This window comes from Cephus cinctus, unplaced genomic scaffold (assembly GCF_000341935.2).
Source record: "Cephus cinctus unplaced genomic scaffold, Ccin1 Ccin1_scaffold1163, whole genome shotgun sequence".
NCBI lineage: Eukaryota > Metazoa > Arthropoda > Insecta > Hymenoptera > Cephidae > Cephus > Cephus cinctus.
Window position 1 is genome coordinate 324981 of NW_014333653.1, and position 23752 is coordinate 348732.

General features: G+C 40.4%; 4 protein-coding genes and 1 long non-coding RNA gene across 6 annotated transcripts in view; 1 reads left to right on the forward strand and 4 right to left on the reverse strand.

Moving 5' to 3' along the window:
- Nucleotides 1–12079, forward strand: part of LOC107272385 (frizzled-4) — a gene marked incomplete at its 5' end in the record, with an annotated part of 25522 nt that extends 13443 nt beyond the window's left edge. The window contains 2 exon segments of the mRNA XM_025089666.1: nt 2562–2755; nt 11349–12079. Coding sequence (XP_024945434.1) covers nt 2562–2755; nt 11349–12079 — 925 coding nt within the window.
- Nucleotides 4239–11336, reverse strand: LOC107272389. Of its 2 annotated transcripts, none has more exons than XR_003061177.1 (3): nt 10456–11336; nt 9435–10084; nt 4239–9333 (listed from the first exon to the last, which is right to left on the reverse strand). It is a non-coding gene; the product is annotated as an uncharacterized LOC107272389 (long non-coding RNA). The 2 variants fall into 2 exon arrangements; XR_001538935.2 differs by having other exon boundaries at nt 9435–9772; nt 9916–11336.
- Nucleotides 12080–12857: 778 nt separating the features above from the next.
- On the reverse strand, nt 12858–13574 carry LOC107272386 (V-type proton ATPase subunit D 1). Its single transcript, XM_025089632.1, has one exon. It carries the CDS (start codon nt 13572–13574, stop codon nt 12858–12860), a length of 717 nt encoding a protein of 238 aa, XP_024945400.1.
- Nucleotides 13575–18284: 4710 nt separating this feature from the next.
- Nucleotides 18285–19742, reverse strand: LOC107272393. Its single transcript, XM_025089674.1, has 5 exons — nt 19602–19742; nt 19279–19506; nt 18959–19140; nt 18709–18875; nt 18285–18647 (listed from the first exon to the last, which is right to left on the reverse strand). The coding sequence occupies exons 2-5, from the start codon at nt 19496–19498 to the stop codon at nt 18446–18448; spliced, it is 771 nt and encodes a 256-aa protein (XP_024945442.1). The 5' UTR covers nt 19499–19506; nt 19602–19742; the 3' UTR covers nt 18285–18445.
- An 848-nt stretch (nt 19743–20590) lies between these two features.
- Nucleotides 20591–23689, reverse strand: LOC107272392 (recQ-mediated genome instability protein 1). Its single transcript, XM_015749497.2, has 8 exons — nt 23423–23689; nt 23175–23318; nt 22903–23112; nt 22611–22768; nt 21643–22531; nt 21264–21575; nt 21087–21182; nt 20591–20947 (listed from the first exon to the last, which is right to left on the reverse strand). The coding sequence occupies exons 1-8, from the start codon at nt 23543–23545 to the stop codon at nt 20831–20833; spliced, it is 2049 nt and encodes a 682-aa protein (XP_015604983.1). The 5' UTR covers nt 23546–23689; the 3' UTR covers nt 20591–20830.
- Between the last annotated feature and the right edge of the window lie 63 nt (nt 23690–23752).

Here is a 23752-nt window from a genome sequence, read left to right on the forward strand (position 1 = left end):
AACCTCTGCTCGGCATGTGGCTGGTTTTCAAGGGTGGAAATACACGGAATGAGAAACCGGGTCTAATGGCTTCTCTTGGCTGCAGGTAGCTGGGGAACCTGTTCTACCTATCACAATAGTCAAAAGTCAAATGCATGAGTCTCCTGGAACATCGACCCTCTGCTGCATTTTCACGGTGACGGGCGTTCGGTATTTAGTACCGATTATATAACGGGGGGACCTTATATTGACGGCTCCCCGTAGAAAGTTGGTCCAGTAGTTAAAAAAGGGTACCAACGTCCTTGAGTAGGTTGAAAATAAAAAATTAATCATTAATGTCTAGAAATGCTGTAAACCTGTGGAAATGCTCATTTCTCGCATTTTTGATTCTTAATAGAGGTAGAGCTATGTTATCTGCAATGGCTACACTATCTTGGATCTGTACTATATTGTTTTCTTGTAGGTAGAATCTATTTGCACTCGTAAACTATGAAGAGTCGTGCGAATCGCTTTGCAAACCTTTCAAAGTCAGAAGTTACCAAGCGATACGACTGCTGCGATTACTCGAACCGCAGGCTAAAGCCGCAAGTTCGATGCCAAAGGAGTTTATTGCACGGTTGTATATTGCAATATGGCGAGGAATAAACAAGGCTGGGCTCGTGTACGTGACCTGATCTACACGTTTCTTTAGGCCAGAACACGATCTTCTGGTAGCCATGTTCACGTTGTTGAAAAAAAAAAAAAATGGGTGCTTTAGGCACGCTTCCCCAAAGCGTGCAGGTGTTTCTGTATTTCGGAACTCGAATAGGTAAGTTTCATTGGTACGACGAGAGAAAAGCATCTCTATTGAATAGATCGAGCATTTTTTTTAGGCGTCTGCACAACTCGTTAAAGGCAGCTTTGATGTTCCGGACAGAATCTGGTAACGGTAAATCGTGAAGTAGGTAAAACCGTAATAGAAATCCTGAGAAGTCTGTAAACACAAGGAGCCAATTGCAGGTTATGGGTTTTTTATGGTTATAAAAAAATAATCAATTCCACGCGATAGCAATATTCGATTCTTCTCATGAAACAAGAAATAATCTTTTCCCCTAGTTTGTCCTATGAAATCCAAACGAGCCTGTTTGCTCTATCAGGGATAGAGCAAAATAAAGAGAAGGATTGACGGAATACCGATCGGTGTGGAGTAAAAATAAAATCCAATGGACCACCGTGGATGCTGTCAATCACATTGATGGGATTGGATTTATTTCTTTTATTTTTTTAAATCTCATTCTATCTCGGCTCTCAACTTTTTACCAAAGATCTCACGCAACGGCATCACGTACACACATCGTACGCATGTAGGATCAATGTGATTGGATACTCGACACTTTCCTTGATCCCTGATTTCACTCCAATCCCCTGGTCCATGGATACCATGAGTAGAAGCTATCAAATCTTCGATTTAATTCTAATCATAAAATCCAAACCGGATGCTCGTAAGATCTTATATCTCGTCCAACAATTTTTACTACCGTCTTAATAGATGTTCCAAGAGAATTCAAGATATTTACGTACACGTTGACTAGTAACGTTACCCAAAAAAAAAAAAGATCTTGTCGAAATACTCGAAATCAAATTCGATTCTCTAAATTAACTCTTCTCTTACACTCACAGCCAATCTATAACAAGACAGGAATCGTATACATTAAACATCCCCTGTATACTTTACATAAGACCAGCGGTCTATCTCGCATCTGCGATAAGCATGAGACTCGAACCTGTAACCTGACGTTCATACGTGAACGAGCATCCATAGCCATATGTGATCACACGAGGATACGTCAACATTAATCAGGTCATAATATATCATATTTAATTAACGCTCTCTGCCTTGAAATCTTAGGGATACTTTTTCATAACCCCATCTTTTTTCTTTCTTTTACAGTTTCTAATTTCCCCTCTGCGCACCCTCTCCAAGACATTGGACACGTTTTCAAAACTGTTTTCTTTTCAAAAGTTTACGGTTCAACCCATCAACGGGGTCTCAGACCGAAACGGCACGTCCCTGGACGTGCTACCGAGTGAACCAGCAATATAAGAGTAGCAAGACATTCCACATTGCGAATAAGTGCCAGTGGGGACTTGTATTATATACACGTATATAAGTCCCTTTAGAAATTCTTAGGATCTACAAGCCAATACTTAACAAACGAGAGAAGCGGTCGGCAAGTTTGCGCCTCGTTTGACCTCCTCATTGCTTTTCGATCTCGTCCAAGACTCAGGTGATTAATTAGTTTGCCAGGTTCACTATAGTCTTTACCAGTCTCGGCTTCTATATGCTCTCTATATATACAGTGTATATAGGTACTCATGTACTCTCACCACTACCGCACTGTATGAGATATTGAAACAGCAGTCGTACACTTTGCAAGAGTCGAAGAACACGGTCGATCTTTAACCATCGTAGGATCATTGTTCATCCTGCCACTTGAACAGGGGTTCTCAGTACTACGTTAGACATTGAGTCAAATGTATTTTTTTCTGTTTTTTTTTTCTATACAAAAAAAAAATTAAAAACGTACATTCTTTGCTTTCAGGTGGGTCGTCGTATGTGCCTGGTGGTGCATCGTTGCAAGGAGATGGACGAAATCTCCTCGAAACAACAAGGACGAAGGATTTGGTCTTCAGCAAGGATTCTCAACCGTAGGTGCTGTCGCTGCATGGGGATTGCCTGCAGCGCACACCATAGCCGTGCTTGTAACAAGGGACGTGGACGCAGACGAATTGACCGGTGAGCTTTACCACTCGGGATCATTTAATTTGCTGTTAATGAATCAACGGCTAATCGTTAATAGGGAATCCGACAAATTGACTTCGATGTCTTTGGATATACACGATAAGTAACATACAGCCAGAATAACTATTCCAGCTGTCCCTTTTTCATGATTATTCATTCGTGACTTTCCACCTTGAATTTTTTCTTCCACTTTACCTCAAAACCACTAACGCACGCAACGTTAATTAATTATAGGTTAAGTCGAAAGGGTTCGTTTACCTGCTCCTATATGCTTTTCGTGTGTTTTATATCCATGCCGCTTGTACTCCATATATTTGACTTGGTATACACATGGCGAAATTTAACCTCTGCCGTGTATATATTTAGAACCTTGTCAGTCCTATTTATAATCACCGTATATAATTATACACTGCGTACCATTAATTGTAGACTCTCGTTACCAACTCCTCGCAGCGAGAGCGATCAATCACAGGAATACTTAAAGGATCCAATTAGCCAAATGAAAAATGTCAACTGAATTTTCTGTTTCTTCTGCACTGCTGCCATTTGAAGAAAAAAAAAACAAAAAAAAAAACAAAAAAAAAGCCACAGTCCCAAGGTACAATTTGCATAATATTACTGCCCATCGTTAATTCACCACGCAAGTCCCCGGCGGGTCCCTAGACGATCGTGTTTCAGTGACGTAAAGAAAAAAACACAGTCCCAACAATAAACGACGTAACCCATTGGAATCGTGCTCTTCGTAAGTCCAAGAAACATGTCGAAGATAGTCGCGTGTACGATTCTACTATACCCTGACGAATTTCCATTTAATCGGTATCGTTATTATCGTTGTACCCATTAATGCCATGATTATCGGCATTCCTATCGACGAACGGCTCGAGCAACGTGGTGCAATTGACGCCTACGATGAAATTTAACGAACGTAACAGGTTTTCGAATGTTTGGCCACGCTTTGACAGCTTCGGTACGGAGTGACGGCTATCACGGATAAGATAACAGAATTCGACGGGTATATAACAGGCTTTAAATGACTCCCAGGAGCGTATGCAGTAGACAGGTATTAAAGGGGGGGCCCATGCGGGGGAACCCCCGTATGGATATTATATAGAGGCGTCTTGATGCATTTTTTTTCTCTTTCATCACGTGTGGACTTCAGTGACGCGATAATCACCCTTATAGATATATCACTCGATACGCGGTAGGGTGTTATTATAAAATGTGCGGGCGAGTATGTGGGGGCCTTGAGGGGGCAGGGGGGGGCACAGTTGAGGCCCCAACGTGCTTTTGCAGCCACGCCTCGTTATACTGCCTGTTTTATGGGTCCAGAGCAATGGCGTAGCCACTCAGAGTGACCCAACCTCTACGTAGATGTATCTTGTTCTTATTTCCTTCTTTCTTCTTCTTCAGTTTCCTACGGAGAATTCCGCAAAAGGGTACTGGTACAACCCTAGGTACGAGAGATTCGAGTCGATACGCAGGATGATTTGGATTGATCTTGGTGTACGCAGACTTCAGAGCTGGACCTGAGTGACTTGCGTCAGGTCGGACTTATGTATGCGCACGATTAGTTGCGTGGGGTCTGACATGGTATTGTCTGAATATATTAATATATCAGACCCCGGTGCACGACCGTACGTATACGCGTATGGTATTTGTGGGAGCTGAGAAGAATTTTTTAAAATTTATCTTCACTTGTTGGCGGTCGTTGTAATTACCGAGCTTAACCTGTTCCGAGGAACTAATTGAGCATGGAATAAATCATAGTCGAGATATTGTCTAGTCACGTTTCCTTGGTTGATCGATCTTAACGGTGAGAGACTATAAAGGGTGAGAGGGGGGGAAATGGATTAAAATCGTTAGAACAATGCTATAATTATTGCGAACAGCACACGTTGCTTTAATTAATTAACCATTATGACCTGACTATTACAATATTTCATTATGGTTTATATACTCAGGCTCATTGAACGTAACGGTTCATGCCTCTTTGTGTTCTTATGGGTGTATTATATGTACACTGTACTTGACTTATGTACGGTGCAGGCCGGAAATTTTAGTGAAGTATTTACCAACCTGGGTAACTAAATGTCAGAACGTTAAGGTTCTATTAATATGTATTAGAAATCTCCATTCAAACGCAGGAGAAGCGAATTGGTCGTTCGGGCCAGCGACTCGAGTTTCCTATGACGCGGCATGTGCACTTTATGGCGGGAAATTCAAAGCTGAGTTTGAAATAAAATAAATTACGTCAAACGTGGACGAGTGTTGCCTTATGGGTAGGACGAAGAGGATACATAGGGACGACCAATGATTAAAAGACGCAGAGAGAAACGTAGCCGGTATAACCTTAAAATATAGCTTAACACAATGGTTCATCCTTTACTAGCGCGACGACCGTACGCATCTTAGAAATGTACTGCGCCATCCTCTTGTACCTTGTGGATGCGACCTAGCCTAACCCAACCTAACCTATACTTCGCAAAGCAGTCCCGACCTAACCAGACTACTTTATGCTAATACGATGCCCCATGTTTATGCTCCCGATAACTTATGCTCGAAGATGGTCAGGTTAGGTTAGATTAGCATCTCTGAATTAAACAGCGACTTCCTAACCACCTTTCTTTCCTTCCTCACGTGTATCTACGTTCTTTCCCTTGCCAAGTATTCACCAGGGAGCCCAGCCGTGAGTTACGAGACTTTTGGGAGCCAAGTTTCGCCTCGTGGTTTGGATTATGGGGGAGGGTGGAAATTGGGGCAGTCATTACGTTCGCCATTATCGACGAAGTTCTGGTCTGGATGTTTTGCGAATTTTCATACTGATCTGGTTTGCAGATTTCGACATGTGGTCTGATCTGGTGGCTGTATCAATGTCACGCGGTCAACGTGAGTTCAATTTGGAGATAATTGACGTAAGCCAAGGGTCATCGCTGTGCTCGAGGACTGGCGAATATTGCCTATGTGTCAGTAGAGAGATTCTATTTGTTGTATTCTTTTGACCGTGAAGAGTGGTTAACGGGGAGAGCGGTATCCTGGTATAGTTATCCCAAGGGATCTCTTCTCGTGGGTAGAGTAAATGGTTGTTGGGTATAGTTCGTACTGTTGTAGCACTGGCCGACTGCTATTCTCTTATACTACGGCGCACATACAGGCTCCTCTTGCAGAACGTAACAATAACGCCGCGAAGGCAACAACATAAACGAACGTCCCACGACGCTACGGCCGCAAGCCGCATTCCACGGGGCATCCAAGTTCATGTTTGAAGTTTTTGAGGATGCCGCTGGATGCTGCGATTTGCATGGACCTTTTTGCTCTTCATCACGTGTATTAAGGGGGCGATTGAAAAGTCCCGTTGATAGTCACGCGGTTTATAATCCTTGGACGTCGTATTTTCAGAAATATACTTTTTCTCGCTTTCAATTGGCTTCCTCGTTGGCGGTTATGTAACTGCGCATGCGCACCAGTCGTTACTTGGGATGCTTCGTTACGAGTTTCATTAAAATTGAATTTAACGTCTTTCATGCCAGCTAGAATGTACAGTGGGATTTTATGAATATTGTTTTCGATTAACTATCGAGTTATTGAAATCTTGAAGAAATTTTTCATCTAGTTGAATTCTATCCTGAAACTGTCTTTGGTATTTCAAATCCTACAAGGTTTCTCTGTGGTGGCGCTGTAGTATTCGGCTTGGATTTGCATGGCGTACGGGTCGGTCTTTACGTGTTGTTCCGTCTCTTTGTGAAATTTATCTCTCTTTATGCTTCGGCAAACCTAAAACGAATCCTTCTCTCTGCGCTCGGGGTGTGCTCAATTAATTAGGTAACTTTCTCGAGGCGTACCTTTATATCGGCTCGTGACTTAACCTCCGAGACAACGAATACCCCAAAGCCGAACACGAGGACTCTGCGGCTATCCCGGGACTTAAACGAGACAGCCGGCTCTCTTTGTTCGTCCTCGACTTTCCGGGCCTGCATATGGATTAGCAGTGGCTCCAGCACCGAGCAAAAAGGCCCCAACCAGCGTTCCGACGCTCAGCGACGGCATAAAGGAGGGTTTCTAGGAATATTCCCAGTCTTTTCTAACGAATCATAATAACAGACCGTAAAAAAGGCGAATTTACAACGTGAATACAACTCGGAGGTCTGTTATGCCATACACACAGCTGTCACATACTTTGGTATTATAGAAATTAAAATTCGTTAAAAAATCAATTTTAATCTCTTCAGCCAGATCTGTCACGTCTTAGTGGACTCAGAGTGGCGTGATCTTTTTTTTTGGAATTCTCCTACCCATTGGATTTATCGAAAAATTCTTCGTAAGCCTGAAATTCTATAAAAGTAAGACGATGAAGGTAAACTGTCTTCTCCTTCTAGACCGTATCTCGATCGTCCCGTGTAATCCGTGCTTAAGCAAAAGGCAAAAGTGGTTCTTATTGGTCCTAGCTACGGACAGTGACAAGCTGCAGAGCGGGTCCCAAGGTATTTGCATTGAATGTCGCATCCTACCGAGGTTGGCCAAGGCGGCGCTGTACGGGGAACGTACGGTGCCGTCCACCCTCGTATCCACATACAGATAAATCCGAACAGTTTCTCAGCTTCACGATCCATGAAAACTCGCCAACAAATTGACTATCCTGCTACGATTATAATATCCTGCAGACACGAGCGTACATATGGGGTAAACGTGATCTCTTGGCAATTAGCCAAGAAACGTTTTAACCTCTTTCACTCAATCTCCTTAACACGTAATTTTTCTTCTTTACCCTCTTGTGCGCATGCGCAACGTACAGTATAGTAGTATTTTCTTATAGGGAGAACCAACGCTACTTTTTTCTTTTAATACGAAACTTAAAAAGTCTCCTTCTCATTCTTCCTCGTGGAACTCGCAGGGATAGACGATCGGAGAAAATGAGAAGCAATTTAGATGGGACCGTGCCGATAACTGGAACCCCAAGTACACGTAGTTCTCGTCGTGCCCGCTTGGCGCTCCTATCTCTGACCACTACTCATGCTTCGTGAACGAGATGGCTACGGGTAGATAGCATGGGGCCACCATAGACCAATTTATCGAGACGGTTCATCGCTACGTGTACCTTCTGGACCAATCGCCATACCGAAAGCACTGCTTATAACATATATGTATGGTCATTGCGTGGTACGTAGTGCTGGGCCCATTGGCTCAAGCCCATACTCATTCCGTAAAGAAAACCCTGTTGTCCGATGGACTCTCGAGCAAAGCAATTCCAAAACCGGTCCACCTCCACTACTCGGAATTAAGATTGTCAATCTACATAATTATTTTTATTTTATATCAATCTTACGATTACAGCAAAACTTTTTTTTCTACCATGACAACAATTTCTCAATGAATTATCAATGCCAAAAGCGTCTTTTGGCTGTCTGTTTAACTCGTCTTATCGAATCACGCGCCAATACTCATGTGTGTTACACGTTTCTCTTTTTTTCCTTCTCATTCTTCTTTGTTATTCTCTTTTGTATCTACTATCTAATCGCCTCGTATACCAAACTATGCGAATCAATGGAAACGGTCTGGTCTTATATGTATCTCTCTTAGGCATCGTCCACATGAAGTTCAATGACGCTTCGCTCGGGCGTCGATTCGATGCGTATCAATTGGAACTCATTGTTGAATGTATAAAATCCAATTTTTTTTCTTTCGCTTAATCTTGTTTTTATTAACTACTTCATAACGTTTACGTTCTTAGCTCAGGGCGATTCGACGTGATCTTTGACTTCGTATACTTTTATTAAGATTCTTATACGGTATGACAATCTTATATGTAATTCCTGTCGAGAGGAGATTGCCAAGCTCTTTTTTTTTTGGGTTTCTACGTAAACCACCACATTGGGGTCTGTATCGTGTTTACTCAATGATTAGATTGCTCGACGTATACCCGCCGTCAATCTCTCAGTACGTCAATCATTTCTTTTTCACTTTACTCTCCCTTGACAAACTGACAGCTGGCTGAAGTTTTATCTAACGAGGGAAGAGGTCACGCTCATTCATTGTCGATCGAACTCTTCGATAAGAGCCAATAGCTTATTACACAATTAATAATTTGAATGGCCACGTCACTACGTGCACTGTCTCACTCGTCAGTGTTCAGTAAGTCGATGAAACAGGTCTGAAGAAGTTCTTTGATTAAATTCGTTGGATCTGTCTATCCCAACAGCAATTAGTCTTTCAATTATAAATTCATTTCTCAGCATTCTTTCATTCGTTCTCTCTATTCTCTACACGCCCCCAATAATATTCTCATACTTATTTCCTCTCACGAATTCTTTGTCGCCCTGAGTCGTTTCACGAGGTTACAATTAACCTTACTTTGGCAACGTATAGCCACTCTTACCTACATGTAAGCATATACGTATGCACGTACTACACGTATATACAAAAGTACAGGCAATCACACGCAATAGTACAGTTAACGGTTTCACGAAGTTAAACGACGCCATTCACGATATTGTCGCACGTCGACCAATTTGACAGGACCAATTTGTCGCCATTGTTCAACCGTCATTATCCGGCAATACTTCAACGCTCCCCACCGGCTGCAAAATTCAAGATACTCGATTAACACTTTGACACGTCGTTGCCAATAAAAGGAAAATGTAAACGGACTGTCGATTTGTCATTGGCAAAGGGTACGTACCGATTGTAAAATATCGTCTCAGCCAGCTGGACGAAATTGAATCCAGGTCAGGACGGCATTTAACTCTTTAAATGTTTACTTCAATTGGAATGTGGTTCCTTCTTCTTTTCCAAGTGCATCAACGAGAGTTCTAACATACCGGATCACCGGGTTGAGAATGCCACCAACCACGTCCTCCTGGCACGACGAAGAAGAAGAAACGAAGTATTCTCATGGGACCGTAGCCGTCGCGTGCCCAATTCTTTTTATCTTCTGACAAAATGGCAGAGATGAAAAACGTCACGTCGTTCTGAGAACTCACGACGGACGTTAACGTCAACGTGGCTGATCCTGCGAAGCTTTAAGAGCACATTTATATTTTAAGAATCGATCAATTAACTATTACAAATTTCATTAGCATCAGCGACACCAGTCCATTAACGCATAGTAATTTTCTTATATACTTCAATTAATTGAATGCCTTATGCCGGCAATGACTCACGTGGGACCATGTGTGGCCTGCGTACGTAGAAACGTCCATGTGATATAATTACACGTGGCACTTGACACAGAAAAGAAAAATGGTAAACCGGTAGAGAGACGGTTGAGTTTTTCTTTCCCCATGTCCATAAGGGAGGCTTCTTGGTAAAACGGATAAGAAATCTGTGGAGCTAAAGCGCATGCGTGTAATATTTAAATATACGGATATGTAATATCGTAAGGTGGGTAATGCTCGTTGGAAAGAAAAAAGAAGAGTGACAGAGTATACAAAGGTAGTTATATGCGTGTCATAAAAGCATATATATGTATATACAGACACAGAGAGAGATACAAGACTGATTTATACGTGCATAGTTACGAAGGCATATTATAATGAAAACCTTAAGGTTTTTGCGCATCCCAGCAAGACAATTATGGTTAATTAAGAACGGCAGGCTCTAAACGCCTCAGACGCGAGAGCCACCGGAGCGAATTAACCAGCCATTCTTTAAATTACTCTTTTTTTTTTTTTACTTAATTTTTTTCCACCTCATTCACGTACCTCCCCGACCAACAGCAAGACACAAACCTGCGGCGTTAATTTATTCTATGTTCGTTAGGACGTAGATAGAGGGGAAAAAATCGGAGCTAGGTGTAGAATCGTGACACAAGGAGCACGAGGACGTACGCCAGGATGTCGCGTGCCGCGCGACAACGCGTTATAACCGCAGCGCGACAAGTTTTTGTCACCGCGTATGCAATAGGGGGGGCAGAGGCCCCTCCTTCCTCTACGAGCTTCTTGGTCTCGTTCCTTCGTCTTCCTTACCTCCCGGTGGACGACGTGCGACGCGTTCTCCCGCTAGCTATTTGACTTTTTGTCGTAGTCCGATCGTTCCGCCGGCCCGGTTCCTCGCAAAAACGCCCGGCGTGTTATGTGTGTCGTGCGCGGTACTGGCGCCACTTTTTCTCACAATACGTTTAGGCTGATTCCGCGGCTGGGCACTTGCACCTAGATGACATATTCTCTTACGGGACTGAGGTTATCCGAGATGAATTTGCGGCTAACGAGACGTGAGAATTTCTATGGCGCTGTGATCTATTTTACATGATTTCACGGGGCGACACCTGTGGGACGAAATATGAAACTAGACGCTAAGGGCGACGTCCGCGCTCGATTTTCGTACTATTTCGTTGGACTTTCTTATACCGAAGGAGGAATACGAAATTACGTAATTAGATAATTGTCCATTGTACAATTTACATAGTCACACGCGAATCCTTGTCGATGCCATATGTGCTACGTGTAAATGATAACGTGGTGCAGGTTCGCATGTGCGATTTGTTTCGAATTATTCAAGACGTGCGTGGGGAAGGGTAAAGAGGGGCGAGGAGTGTGACGGGGACCCTACAATTTTTATGTTACTCAGAACTCTAATAGACTGTTTCCCGTTTCAGGAAGCTGCTTCGTCGGCCAGCAGAGCACGCGATCGCTTCTGGTACTCGTACTGGCACCTCAGTTCATCTACCTCTCCTTCGGGGTGACTTTCCTACTGGTGGGAATGGCTGCCTTGTTGCTATCGAGACCCACCGTCGCACCACCGCCTGTTTTGAGTCCACTGAGTCCTAATCCAGCGCCACGTCTTAGGGACGTTGCGAAGTCTCCGATTGAGACGTATAGACGTCAGAAGATTCTGATGACCAGGGTGGGCATCTTCTCCAGTATCTATGCTCTGGTTATGATCTGCATCACCAGTACCACGTTCTACGAGTGGTGGGGTCGGGATTACTGGTTACGTGCACCGGAACCATCGACAACCCCCAAAGTGCCATCGAAGCCCATACTACAGTTCTTCGTACTGCGACTCGTCGTCTCCTTGGGAGCTGGCATCCTGGCCGCCGCCTGGATCTGGTGGCCTAACATAATGGCTATATGGAGACGCTTGCCACCCTGCAAACAACCACCGCACAAGTGCCATCCTCACACTATACCTACTCCTGTCGTGCATCGTTACAGCGCTGGGTCTACCAGTCCGACGCCTCATCAAAATCATCATCTGAGTCATCTAGCACCCCAGCATCCCTTGCTGCATAAGCCTATCGTTACTAATGGTCAGATGCCACATAGAAGTCATAAAAAGCACAGAAAGCACCGGAAGCATCATAGTGGTAGCGAGACTCAAGTGTAATAACTATAAGACCGAGCTGACGATCTCTTCAAGGACTCATAGAGGCATCAGCTGATCTTGCACGAGGATGCCTGCCCTGTAGCATATAGTAAAACACTCATCCTTCATAAACCATGAAGAAATTCAAGAGTATAACGAAGAACCTTGTGTAAGCATAGATAGAGGTTCGCGTGACAGAAGTAGACATATGCGTGCACTTGCCAGGATCTTTCAGAGCTCCTTCTTGCTCTTCCTCTTTTTTATTCTTCTTTTAACTCTCTTGAGTCTAAAGCAAATTAGGTGTGTACGTTTAACTTGTCCATAACATACACAATTGATATCCGGTAGACGCGTGCACTTCTCTCCAGCTAGTTTACACACTGCTCAGAATTGTATATTATTAAGACTGTATAATACCGTCTTGTCCAGAAAATTAAATATGCGCGGGCTATTTAAAACGTTAAACCTAAACGTATTTTTCCGTCTAGCACTTACAATTTTGTATACGAATTATACATGCATCTGATGAACAGACTCTCATTGCACCAAGTGCTGCACGGGCGAGCATTAAAGTTCCATACTTAATACACAATAAGAATGTTGCCCAGGTATCACCCGGGCACGTGTCTGGGATACCTTCATCAGAAACTCCATAAGATACCAGCTTACTTAGTTGTCTATCTGTATTGTATATATATATATAGTATACATATATACTATATATGCTCTCCTGTAGTTACTGCGTGCTTTACATATGAATCGAGTTTTAGCTTCTATCTGGTACATAAGTTCATACGCATTACGTTTCCGATAGTTCATCCAAAGTGTTACATATTCTCGTAGGTGGCTCCATCTTCTCTTGGAGTCCGTCCTCCTCATCCTCCTGACGTTTCTTCGTCTTAATCTTCTTGATCCTAAAGAAATCCTCGCGATCGATCTCCTCCAATTCGGAATTTATGTAACTCAATGTCAACTCCACTCGAGGAATTATTATCTGCTCCATGACTAGTACCCGTTTCTGATTACTTCTCACGCTCTCCGCCAGGGTTCGTATACCCAAGTATATCGTACTAAGCTCCGTCAAACTGTCAATTGCCTTTTTGTATGCTTTTTTGCACAAAGCCAATTGCTGACCACCCCTAGCCAGACATAAATATTTATAAGTGTCATGATCGTTGTCGCAAGCTTTGAACTTTAATAACGTCACTCCGGCTATGTTCTCGGTACTGTGCTCGACGGTTATCCTGGCTACGTCCACCTTCTCCATGACTACTGGACCAATGTCCCCAGCTACGTATTTTACCTCTGCCAGCGACAGTGCTGCCGCCCTAAGTAACTCGTTCACATTATCACGCGTGCTCTCAAGGTTCGTGCAGATCAAACGAAATCGAAAATTTAACGCGTCCGCCTTCTTCTTCAGCAACATGTAACCCTTACGTGCTCCTTGCAGACGTTGCATCAAGTAACGCTGATTGCCTTTGGACGGGAAGATGGGTAACCTTTCTGAAGCCAACATGATTGATTACTTCTACAATCCACAGCCATATGAAAATTTTGAGTGACTATTCTGGACCAAAAGTCTTTTTTGGTTAATTCACGTGGATTTGACGGTTATGATTTAAGAAGAAAAAATGTTGACAGTCAAAAATTTTTTTCAATACTGTACTGTGATATAAGCGAGATGTCGATTCATACATATATATATAATTATAACAGCCAATTATACCTGTATATACACACACGAAAAAGAAACGTTTACTAGAATATTTTCGGATACTTTTTTTTTCGGAAACGTTGAGATTTTGTTTTATAAACGACCGACTGTCATTATATTATTTACAAGAAAAAAAAAACGACTGCCACATATTAGATATAATGAAACTGTACATATATATACATATATATATACATATATATATATTCTTTAAGATCTCTAAACATCATGGCGCCTGCTCTTAAAGAATTAGACGCTTCTTAAAAATAAATAACGTTAATTTAAGAAAATTGCGAGGATTTTTCCTCGTCTCATTTAATACAGTAAGAGCGAGTACGACTAGTAAACCCCGAATGTCGTGCAAGTACGTTAGAGCATAAGATACACAGTGCCCTATTACGCTACCGAACTATGACTAATCGAAATGATAAATTAATTAAATACGGTTAAGCATAAGCTAGGTATTAAAGCGCAGAATCTATTGTGATATATATTTTCCCGTTATCTCGTTGCCTATAAAGATTTCGTTTAAAATTATACACACCAATACACAAATAGCGATCTAACTAAATCCCCAATCCCTCAAAGGGTGTTTCCAATTAACAAAGGAACCCTCTTTTTTTTGTATCATAACAAATTTATATATTCATAATAAACAGTGAAATATAATTACAAAGGTATTGCATCGTTTTTATCATTCATTATAATGATAAACATAGGATATTCTTTTCTAACGGTTATACTCATCTGGTATTGTAAACTCATATGCCACGCATGCTAAGCAAAACTCAGTGACGGGCATCTTGATTTTGACTGACGTAATCTATCATTTAATTCAATATGCGTACGCATGCGTTGACTTCAGTCATTGGTGTTGTACTATTTGTAGGCTAAGATGGCTGAATGTGATCGTTCGCACGTGAGAATAGAAGGGATATATTTATGCGCGCGCACCCATGTACGTGTGTGTGTGTGTATATATATATATATATATATATATATATACACGGGAATTAGTGCAAATGCATTTGAAAGAAATGGATCCTGAGTGCGTGCACGTTTTACGCCATTGGTCCGAGGTGTGATTGTCCTGCACTGGTGGGACAATGGTCTGTCGCTTTTACATAACCGAGGTGTGGCATTCATTGGAGTGCACGGTCGGTTAAGAGGAGAGAGAAGAAAATGAAAGAAAAGAAGAAAACAAATTTCAAACGCTCCATTCTTCCCTGTTATTCACCATTCTTTGAGGTTTAAATTTAGAGAGCGCTCGATCCTCTTTCCTTCATTCTGTCTTTCTTCTTAGAGACCGGGCATGAGTTGTCCACGTGTTTGGCCGTAGCGCGTTTCTGTTTCCCAAGACGAGCGAGACGACACATGGAGGGTTTCTCAAATGTAGGATGTAAATAGGGTATTCCTTCATTGAGAGAAAAACTAGTATTTGCGCGAACAACGTCTGGCACTTGGTTAAAATGTGAATAAAAAAGGTTCTTTTGGTTTTATAACCTAAAAGCTGTCGGTAACAGTGAACCCTAGCGCATTCAGCTGCCAAATCGTGCGAACTGGTTTCCAACGATTTACGCATACCAGGGTAGAACTTACAAACAGGGTGCCAGAGTGCGTTAACAAGGTCTGCCCACGGTGCCGAAGGCGTATCGAGTAACGAGCACTGCGGCCGGGAGGGAGACTTTCTTTTCTGTTTTATTTTTCGAGTTTCGTCATACAAAGATCCTGCAGTGCGAATCGTGCGCGAGAACAATTACGTGACCGGTTTTGCATTACGCCCTTAATAATGCCGGAGAATAGGGAGACGCGTGAAATGACAAGAAACCATAGACCAATCAAAAAGGAATAATATTCCAGTCCTGAACAATTTTGTACATTAGTTTTACGAGGAACGTTTCCCTTCTCTTTCTCGTATATGCTATGGCGTTACGCTTTTGTCATTCTGACGAGTAGCGTGTATATATGGCAAATAGTCTTATTTTATAGAACGTCTTTTAAGTGGTTGAGGGTTATCTTCTTTTTCATTGCTTTAATTTTGTTTTCTTTGGTTCAGTCAAAGACGCACGTGCGAAAGGAAGGAAATCATTTGTTCTGCTTCACTTCACGATGTTTTACGGTTTGAATGGGCGGAATACAGCTTGGCAGTATGTCTTTGTTATGTCGTGTTTCTAGAAGTTATAAATGAAGACGTGCGTGGCTCCATCTGTGATGTTAATTCGTAAGTATATTATTTGAATGATACAGTAATCGTAAGATTTATGTTATCGACTGTAGGGAAATAATGTGTATTGTGCATGTGCACTATATGTCGATAAAATCGTGAAGGAACGATGGTAATGGAATACAACAGGGATCGTAACCGAAATGGATAACCGACACAATCGAAAAAGTAAGGAACTGAAACCGTAACCATTAAACGGAAAGACATAAGGTCACTATGTACATGCAATACATACAATTGTACTAACGAGAAAAAGGTGCGTAAAACGTATGCACGAGGACCAGATTATTCGGGAGTAGCGACAAAGAACAAGACTCGAATATGTAGGAAAAGTAGGAAGTATAAGGGAGCGAAATGGGCCCCTCCGCGCCCATTTCCGTGAGGTCCTGCCTCTCCTGAAGGGAGCTACGACCCCTCCGAGGCCCCATAGGGGACCGTGTTTTGTTTTTTATTGAGGAAAACCCCCGAGTCCTGCGGCTTTCGCGCACAGGACTTGGGGGGAAAAACCTCAGGAAGGAAAGGAAGTCGGGTCGAGGAACAAGAAAAACGCAAAAGGGGGTAAGGTGAAGTTAAACGCGAAAAAGCTAAGATAAGTTAAACGCGAAAGGGACAAGTTAAACGCGAAAGGTCTACCCCTAGTCAAGATTCACCGCAACGAAAGACCGCGGGCGTAGCACCCGGCGGTGCCCTTGCGGGCACGCCAGGACATCCCGAAGGACGATATTTAACGCTACAACCTCCGTCCCTTCCCACGGGCGAGCCCAGTGGGTTAGACGTAAGGAACCACGCCCGCCGCCGGCGGCGGGCCCCGTTAGCCATCGATCCACGCGCAAAATGTCTCCGACAGAGGGTGACTTTATACTAGCGGGTGCTCAATAGCACCCGCACCTACCCCAAGTGAAGTGACCCCCAAGCACAAGCACAAATAGGACTTTACCCAAAGTCAACGGACTACCCCTCCGACCTCCCCACGGACAAATAGGATCGTCTCTACCCACACAAGTGCCCAAGGGTCAACGACATGTTGGAGTGTTTTTAGCAAAGCGAACAAATTATACTAAATACGCGAGAGCTAGACACCTGGCTAGATTCACTATACGAAAGACCATGGCCGTAGATACCCTAAGGGGGCTCAAGGCCCCCGTCGGGAGACCCATAAGGTCCTGTTGCGGCCACAACTTGGGCCACCAACCACTGAGCAAGCTCAGCGGATGAGGCGGAAGGGCAACCCCCGACACCATGGTCTTAAGTCTAGCTGCACTAACAGGGTGACTACTCTTATATGACTACTTGAATGAATATGCTCGACCCGACCAAAGGAATAGGAAAAGTAAGACAAATACAATGGAAAGTAAGAGGGAACAGAGTGAAACGAGAAGACAAAAGGGAAGATAGAAATAAAGAAGTTAAGAAGTAGAAAAGTAAGGGATAGGAATATAAAAGTAGAGAAGAAATAAGTAAAGAGATAAACCAGAAAGTAAAGAATGAAATATAAAGAAAGAAGGAACGTAAAGAAAAAATCAATATAGAAATAGAAGAAAGTTGGAAATGGATAAGAGAGGTAATTCCAAGACACCAGTATAGGAGACCGGCTCGAGGAAGAATGAGCGCTCCGGATCCGGGCACTGCCTCGAGCGCTCCCCCCACCATCCGCCTGCTCCGTCACACCGAGTCCTGGGCGACGATTGTGCGCGCACACAATTTTTGGCAACTTCCGGTACTTCTGAAGTAAAGAGTACAATTAAACTTAACAAATTCCAGTGAGTCCATAGAGAAGTCAATATGGAATTCAATACAAACGCTTTCCAATAGTTTTTACATCCTTAGCTCTAACATTTGGAAAAAGAAGTTGGCCCTTGCTATCGTAAGCTTTTGAATACTTTTTTTTAACTAGAACTTCAAATCCATTGCGCATCGCCAGAATGTGAGATCCTGGAGCAGTGAATACAGTTTCCGTTAAAGGAATTTTGTATTCCCGACCAATAACATTTCTGAAATTAAATCATTACAATCCAAACGAAGACAAACATAACACGGGTGATAACAAATAATCTCACTTCCGTTACATCACAAATATATGAATGTCACGAGGCAATTTATCTTAAATTGTAAATCGAGCTGACATGCAAACGTTAAATCCGATTAACATAGAGCAATTTTGTTGCAATAAATTGCTTTTATGGTTCAAAACGAAATTTACCTTTCCCGTTCATGGGCAAATTAATCCTATAAAATTTCGAGGTGCCCAAAAAGCCTGGTGAGGAAAATAACGTGGGGAACGAACTGGATTCGGACTTGTACTGCATAATATTTAGTTAAGAGTAGCAAACAGCAACTTCAAAAATCCGTCGGTACAGTAGATTCTCGTTAAGTGTGCGCTGTGGCAGATATTGAGGAAAATGAATATATAGCTAACAGAAGGAATTCGATAAATATTGCGATAAGAATTTCAATACAATCGTTTTGCCATCATTTTAGCACATTCACAATCAACATTTGGGAAAAGAAGTTGGCCATCGCTATCGTAAGCTTCAGAATACTTTTTCACGAGGAGAACTTCAAATCCATTGCGCTGCGCAAGAATCTGAGATGCTGTACCAGTGAATGCAGTTTCCGTTACAGGAATTTTGTATTCCTGACCGATGTCATTTCTGAAAATTATTTAGATCTGTAAAAATCTTTATAATTAATATTTTTAACTGACTGACCTACCTTACGCCAAGAATATGGCCGCCAAGAGAATATCCTCTAAAACGTGGAATCAAGACAAGTCCTAATGCAGATATATATTTGTCAACTTTATAATGATCCAGTACATTAGTTTCTGCGGTTGCATTCATAACAAAATTTATTATTGTTTCGGCAGCGGCTGATTTGAACTACAATTAAAGTAAAGAAATATGTTCAAGAATTTGATGAAAATTAATATATAACGAATATAATAATAATTGAGCAATTGTACTTTAACTTCATCAAACAATTCTTCGTCCTCGTGTGTCAGTACCAGAAGTACGTTTGCTCCTACGATTTCACGTTTATCTATGTCAGAATCATCAAGAAATAGTCCTACGCTGATTCCTTGTTTCAAAGAAAGTTGCCAAAAGTTTCGAAAATCTTCAACACCAGCAGGATCGTCCTTTATGTCTACACCGATGAAAGATCTTATATATAAAATGATTTCAACTAATTTTTTTTGAATATTTGTTAGGTCACTACGACTTTTTAAAATAATATTTAATCAACATTACTCTTCAATATATACATTTGTGTATTTAGACTCACTGAGGCAGCGACAGAGCGGCTCATCAGCCATGAAATTATTCACTATAAGGTCAAGAACTTCGTCATATCTGTCAGTCGGAATTTCCTCGATTGAAAACCTCAAAACTTTTCCATCCTTTCCTTCACTTCCTGTTTTCTCATTAATCTCGAAACGTTTCCAGATTTTGGGAGGACCTGAAGGACGCTTCCACGACAGACTTCTGTTCTCCGTTTTCGCCATTTTCAACCCTATATAATGTGAGATTAAATTTTTATTGTAAAAATTCTTCAATTTTATTTTCGTTTCAAAGCTACAAACACGTTTGACATATTCAAAAACTCACAATCACTGAATGGTAATGATTAAGGGATTATAGAGAAATTCCAAATTTTGTTTCTTTCAACTGTAACTGATGCATTCCGTATGCAACGACCACTGGATCCTATTAATCTTCTTTCTTGAAACTACAACTTTTGCTTATACACCCAACTGCACTTATAGAGTGGTGGAAATGACTACGTACTCAGTAGATAAATACACATTAAATATTGTTAGCGTTACAATTTTCTAGAGGGATATATGAGATCTCTACTAATATTAGCTCTTGTATAACTACCACAACCTTGATTATGAAAAAGTAACGTTATCGACATACAACAAGTACTTTATACTTGTTGATTAATTATTTCTCTTACAGCAATGTCATACGTCTAATTCTATATGGAAGTCAGGAAATGGAAATTTCTAAACTCATCCAGTAATTCATTCAATACAATGATGCAAATATAGGTATATATCCTTATGATAAAATGTAATGCTAGTGGAGTCTCAGGAGAACAGGGGCAGAATTATTAGACATAACTCTGGGGCGTAGCTATTCGGTTCTTTAAAATCCTTTTGTACAGTAACGGTGATTTTTCAGGAGTCCTCGTGATCCAACGCTAGATCTTGAGTCCCATAGGAGTGTATTGATCCTTTGTCATGGGACTGCATGGGACATCTGATGAGTTGAGATTTCTGTTTCCACGGAAGGACAGAGTTTTTGGAAAGGAAATCCCCAAGAACATTTACTAAACGAGTCTAGTATAATATTGTCTTTCAGTCTCAACTTCTTACATTCGATATCAAGTATTGTATAGCTAGTTATCTGTGTTGCTATTATTATGACCTGATATCAGCTTGCAATTGTATTGCTGCAGTGTGATAACATGACACATGATTATGTGCATCAGCCAATGGAACTGCAATTAAGTTGGAAAAAAGGCAATGCGTTTATGAACTTCTTATGCAATTATTCTTATGAAGTACGTAAAGGGTAATAAAAACATACGGTACGATATAAATTTAAAAAATTGTACATATTTGTCTTAAAAGTTATTCTTAAAAAATAATTTTCATGGCATATCGTGTAATTAAATAATTGTTTATATATAGTACTGACTTCTTAGATGGTGGATATTCATATTTACATGACGACATATTTACACAGATATTTAAGTTTATGAAAATTATCTCACTCGTTGGCAAGATTAACTGCAATAATTGGATCTTGGCCGATTCATTTTTCATTTCTCACTCGTCAATAGAATTACTCATTATTTTGATAACAGTTGGCTTTTTATCCTTTGACCATTCTAATTCCATTAAAGAGTCTAGTTGCTTTACAAACATTTCTGCTTTTCGCAATGCCTGTATAGAAAAATAATCCTTAATGAGTGATTAATGGATTAATTTAAATTAATTTTATAGACTTATATTATAATAATGTGTGTAATTTTGTAACTACTTCTTGTGTTATTTGTGTAGCAATCATTTTTTAAATACTCACCTGTCTAAGTTCAGCCTTTATGTTAGGATCGGCTTTACCCTTCTTTTTCATTTCTGAAAATTTATCCACGCCAAAGCCAATTATGCGTTCCAAAACCTGAAGGGATTTATAATATATGCATGTAGACAGTTGTTGTATCAAAATAAAACAAATTCATTTGATTAATTAGAACGCTACCTCAGATGCAAACGTTATGTCTATATTTTTAGACCCATCAGTTAACGTTGCTTCTAAATGCCAGCAATTATTTTTTTTTCCAAGCGTATCAAAACTCGCGACTTTTGCTTTAATAATATGTCGTACTGAACAATCAGAAACTGGTAACATTAAGACGTCACCGATGGAAATGTGAGTTTTCGGGGCTTCCTCTGAATCCAGTTTGAGTTTTACAGTAAAATTGGTTATCTTCTTATCGATTTTACTCAATTTGGGTGTTTCTTGGACACATTTGACTTTTGGCGGACTTGCCATAGTTGGGGACACCATCGACTACAATTATTAAAGAAAAAATAACAGGACGATTATCTCATAATTTGGACACAAACAGAAATCATACCGCTGGTCTCTTGTTTTTGGTCACTGTAGATATAATTGGATTCGAAGAACCAGAACTTGTTGTAGGCTTTGATGATGCTGAATCTGTTTTTGTATTATTGAGACTCAGCTGTGATAATTCAGAAACATTCGTACTTGTTTCTTGTATTCCTGTGTTCTGTTTTTTAAGAATACCTGTTTCTTCCTTGTTTTCGATTTCACGTTCGATATCATTTATTTGTTGCATCACTACATTATCACACCATTCAAAGTCATCATCAAAAAACTCTACACCTATACTTGGTTCTTTCTTGTTTTCGATTTTACGTTCGATATCATTTATTTGTTTTATCTCTACATTATCACACAATTCAAAGTCATCATCAGAAAACTGTATGATGTCATCGACAAGATATTTGTTGTCTTCTACCTTCATTGATTTAGTTTCATCACTCGTTATCAACAAATCTACTGCTTTTGTTGACGTACTTGGACGCGGTTCGATTGCACTTTTTTCACCAGTATTGCGTAACATATCAGACTCAGTGACATCAATATCAAAATTATCAGCTAGTTCAAAGTATTCATCCAAATCATCAGGAAATTCATCAGCATTCTGTATTTTTGTATTCTGCATCTGGGGTTTATCATTAGAGTTATTTCTATATGTATTTTTGTTCGTTAATAGAGTAACTTGGCAATTATTTTTGTCTTTGTTTTGATCATTGAATTCATTACTAGTACTTGTGTCAGTATGAGCATTAGTTGTTGAAGCAGAATAATTATTCACTGTATTTTCATTCTCAATATTTATTATGTCGTCAACGTTGAATTCATCTTCGAAAGCACTTTCTAAATTATCAGGTGGTGTTTCATTTTCTTTATACGGGTTAGGATTTTCTGGTAAATTCCTGCATTGATATTAAGAAAACCAATACAGTTTTGTATATTTCATTGTACAAATGAAATATATATTTAGATAATACTTACAGGGATCTAGCTAGGACGTTCTCTAATGCATTTGGTATTAATAAATTTTCTATTTCACCACCGATCTCCTTGATATTTTTTTCTTCCAGCAGTATTACACCCTTTCTACAGACAACTGGTCCGATTATCATTAACTTAATACCAGGTAATAAGACATCCTATTGAAGAAATATGTGTGAATAATTACTAGCATTCAATCCTGCGAGCATAAAATGGAAAGCAGTTTTGGAATTGAGTACGTAACAGAGTTGAAAAATAGATTTGTTACAAGAATGATAAATTTCACGTATACCTTAAACTGACGCAATGGTTTATATTCAATAGCAATAACATCCTGAATACCATCAGTAAGGAAGAATTGATACATTCTCTTTGGTTTTGGATTCCAGTCACGTGATTCATTATTCTGTGCTTCGGTGACTTCGAGATTAAAATTTGAGACATTCCGTATCTCATGTATTTGTTTTAATTTAGAAACTGATATATCATACATTTTGTCCATCTGCAACAAAATAATAAATCAAATTACAAAACAAATAAAGAAGTATATATAAATATTATTACCTGCACGTTATATGTTCCTGTTAATGTTGTAATCTCTTGGCGAACAAGATTCGATGGAAAAATTCCATTTTCAGTATTTATTTCTCTCAAATCATTCAGTTGCCATTGTGCGATCACAAAATCTTGAATTTCATTAATATTTTGCTAAAATATATTTTCATAAGAGAACCACGCACCTTTATCCCACACAGTACATTATCATACAACTATGTAAAATTGTTCAATTACAACTACCCAATAAAACTTACAGAATCGTGTTCACTAATAAAATAATTTATACAATCCCTCAAAAATGTATCATTCATTTTATAATATTTGGCAGTTAGCATTGATTTTACGTTACGAATCAACAACTCATCCGCTTCACCCATGACAAATAACTATTTCTTCACCAGATCTTAGAGAAACGTAATTATTGTTATTAACAATTCCGAAAATTTGCACAAAATATACCCGCCAAAACTGAACAAGAACACAAAACAGCTGTACTGAACTTTTTAATCTGACAGCCAATCGGTACCATAAGAACAGTGGTGATTGCAGTGTTCACTGTTACCGATCAAGTGCTGATGATTGCT

Excerpts from the sequence above, each read along its gene's own strand:
- LOC107272386 (XM_025089632.1), bottom strand. The coding sequence starts at position 13,574 with ATGTTGGCTTCAGAAAGGTTACCCATCTTCCCGTCCAAAGGCAATCAG.
- LOC107272393 (XM_025089674.1), bottom strand. The coding sequence starts at position 19,498 with ATGGCGAAAACGGAGAACAGAAGTCTGTCGTGGAAGCGTCCTTCAGGT. Across the intron at positions 18,876-18,958 it reads AATTGTTTGATGAAGTTAAA|TTCAAATCAGCCGCTGCCGA; the intron begins GTACAATTGCTC and ends CTTTAATTGTAG. Across the intron at positions 18,648-18,708 it reads GGCCATATTCTTGGCGTAAG|AAATGACATCGGTCAGGAAT; the intron begins GTAGGTCAGTCA and ends AATAATTTTCAG.
- LOC107272392 (XM_015749497.2), bottom strand. The coding sequence starts at position 23,545 with ATGGGTGAAGCGGATGAGTTGTTGATTCGTAACGTAAAATCAATGCTA. Across the intron at positions 23,319-23,422 it reads TTATTAGTGAACACGATTCT|CAAAATATTAATGAAATTCA; the intron begins GTAAGTTTTATT and ends AATATATTTTAG. Across the intron at positions 20,948-21,086 it reads TAAAGGCTGAACTTAGACAG|GCATTGCGAAAAGCAGAAAT; the intron begins GTGAGTATTTAA and ends TTTTCTATACAG.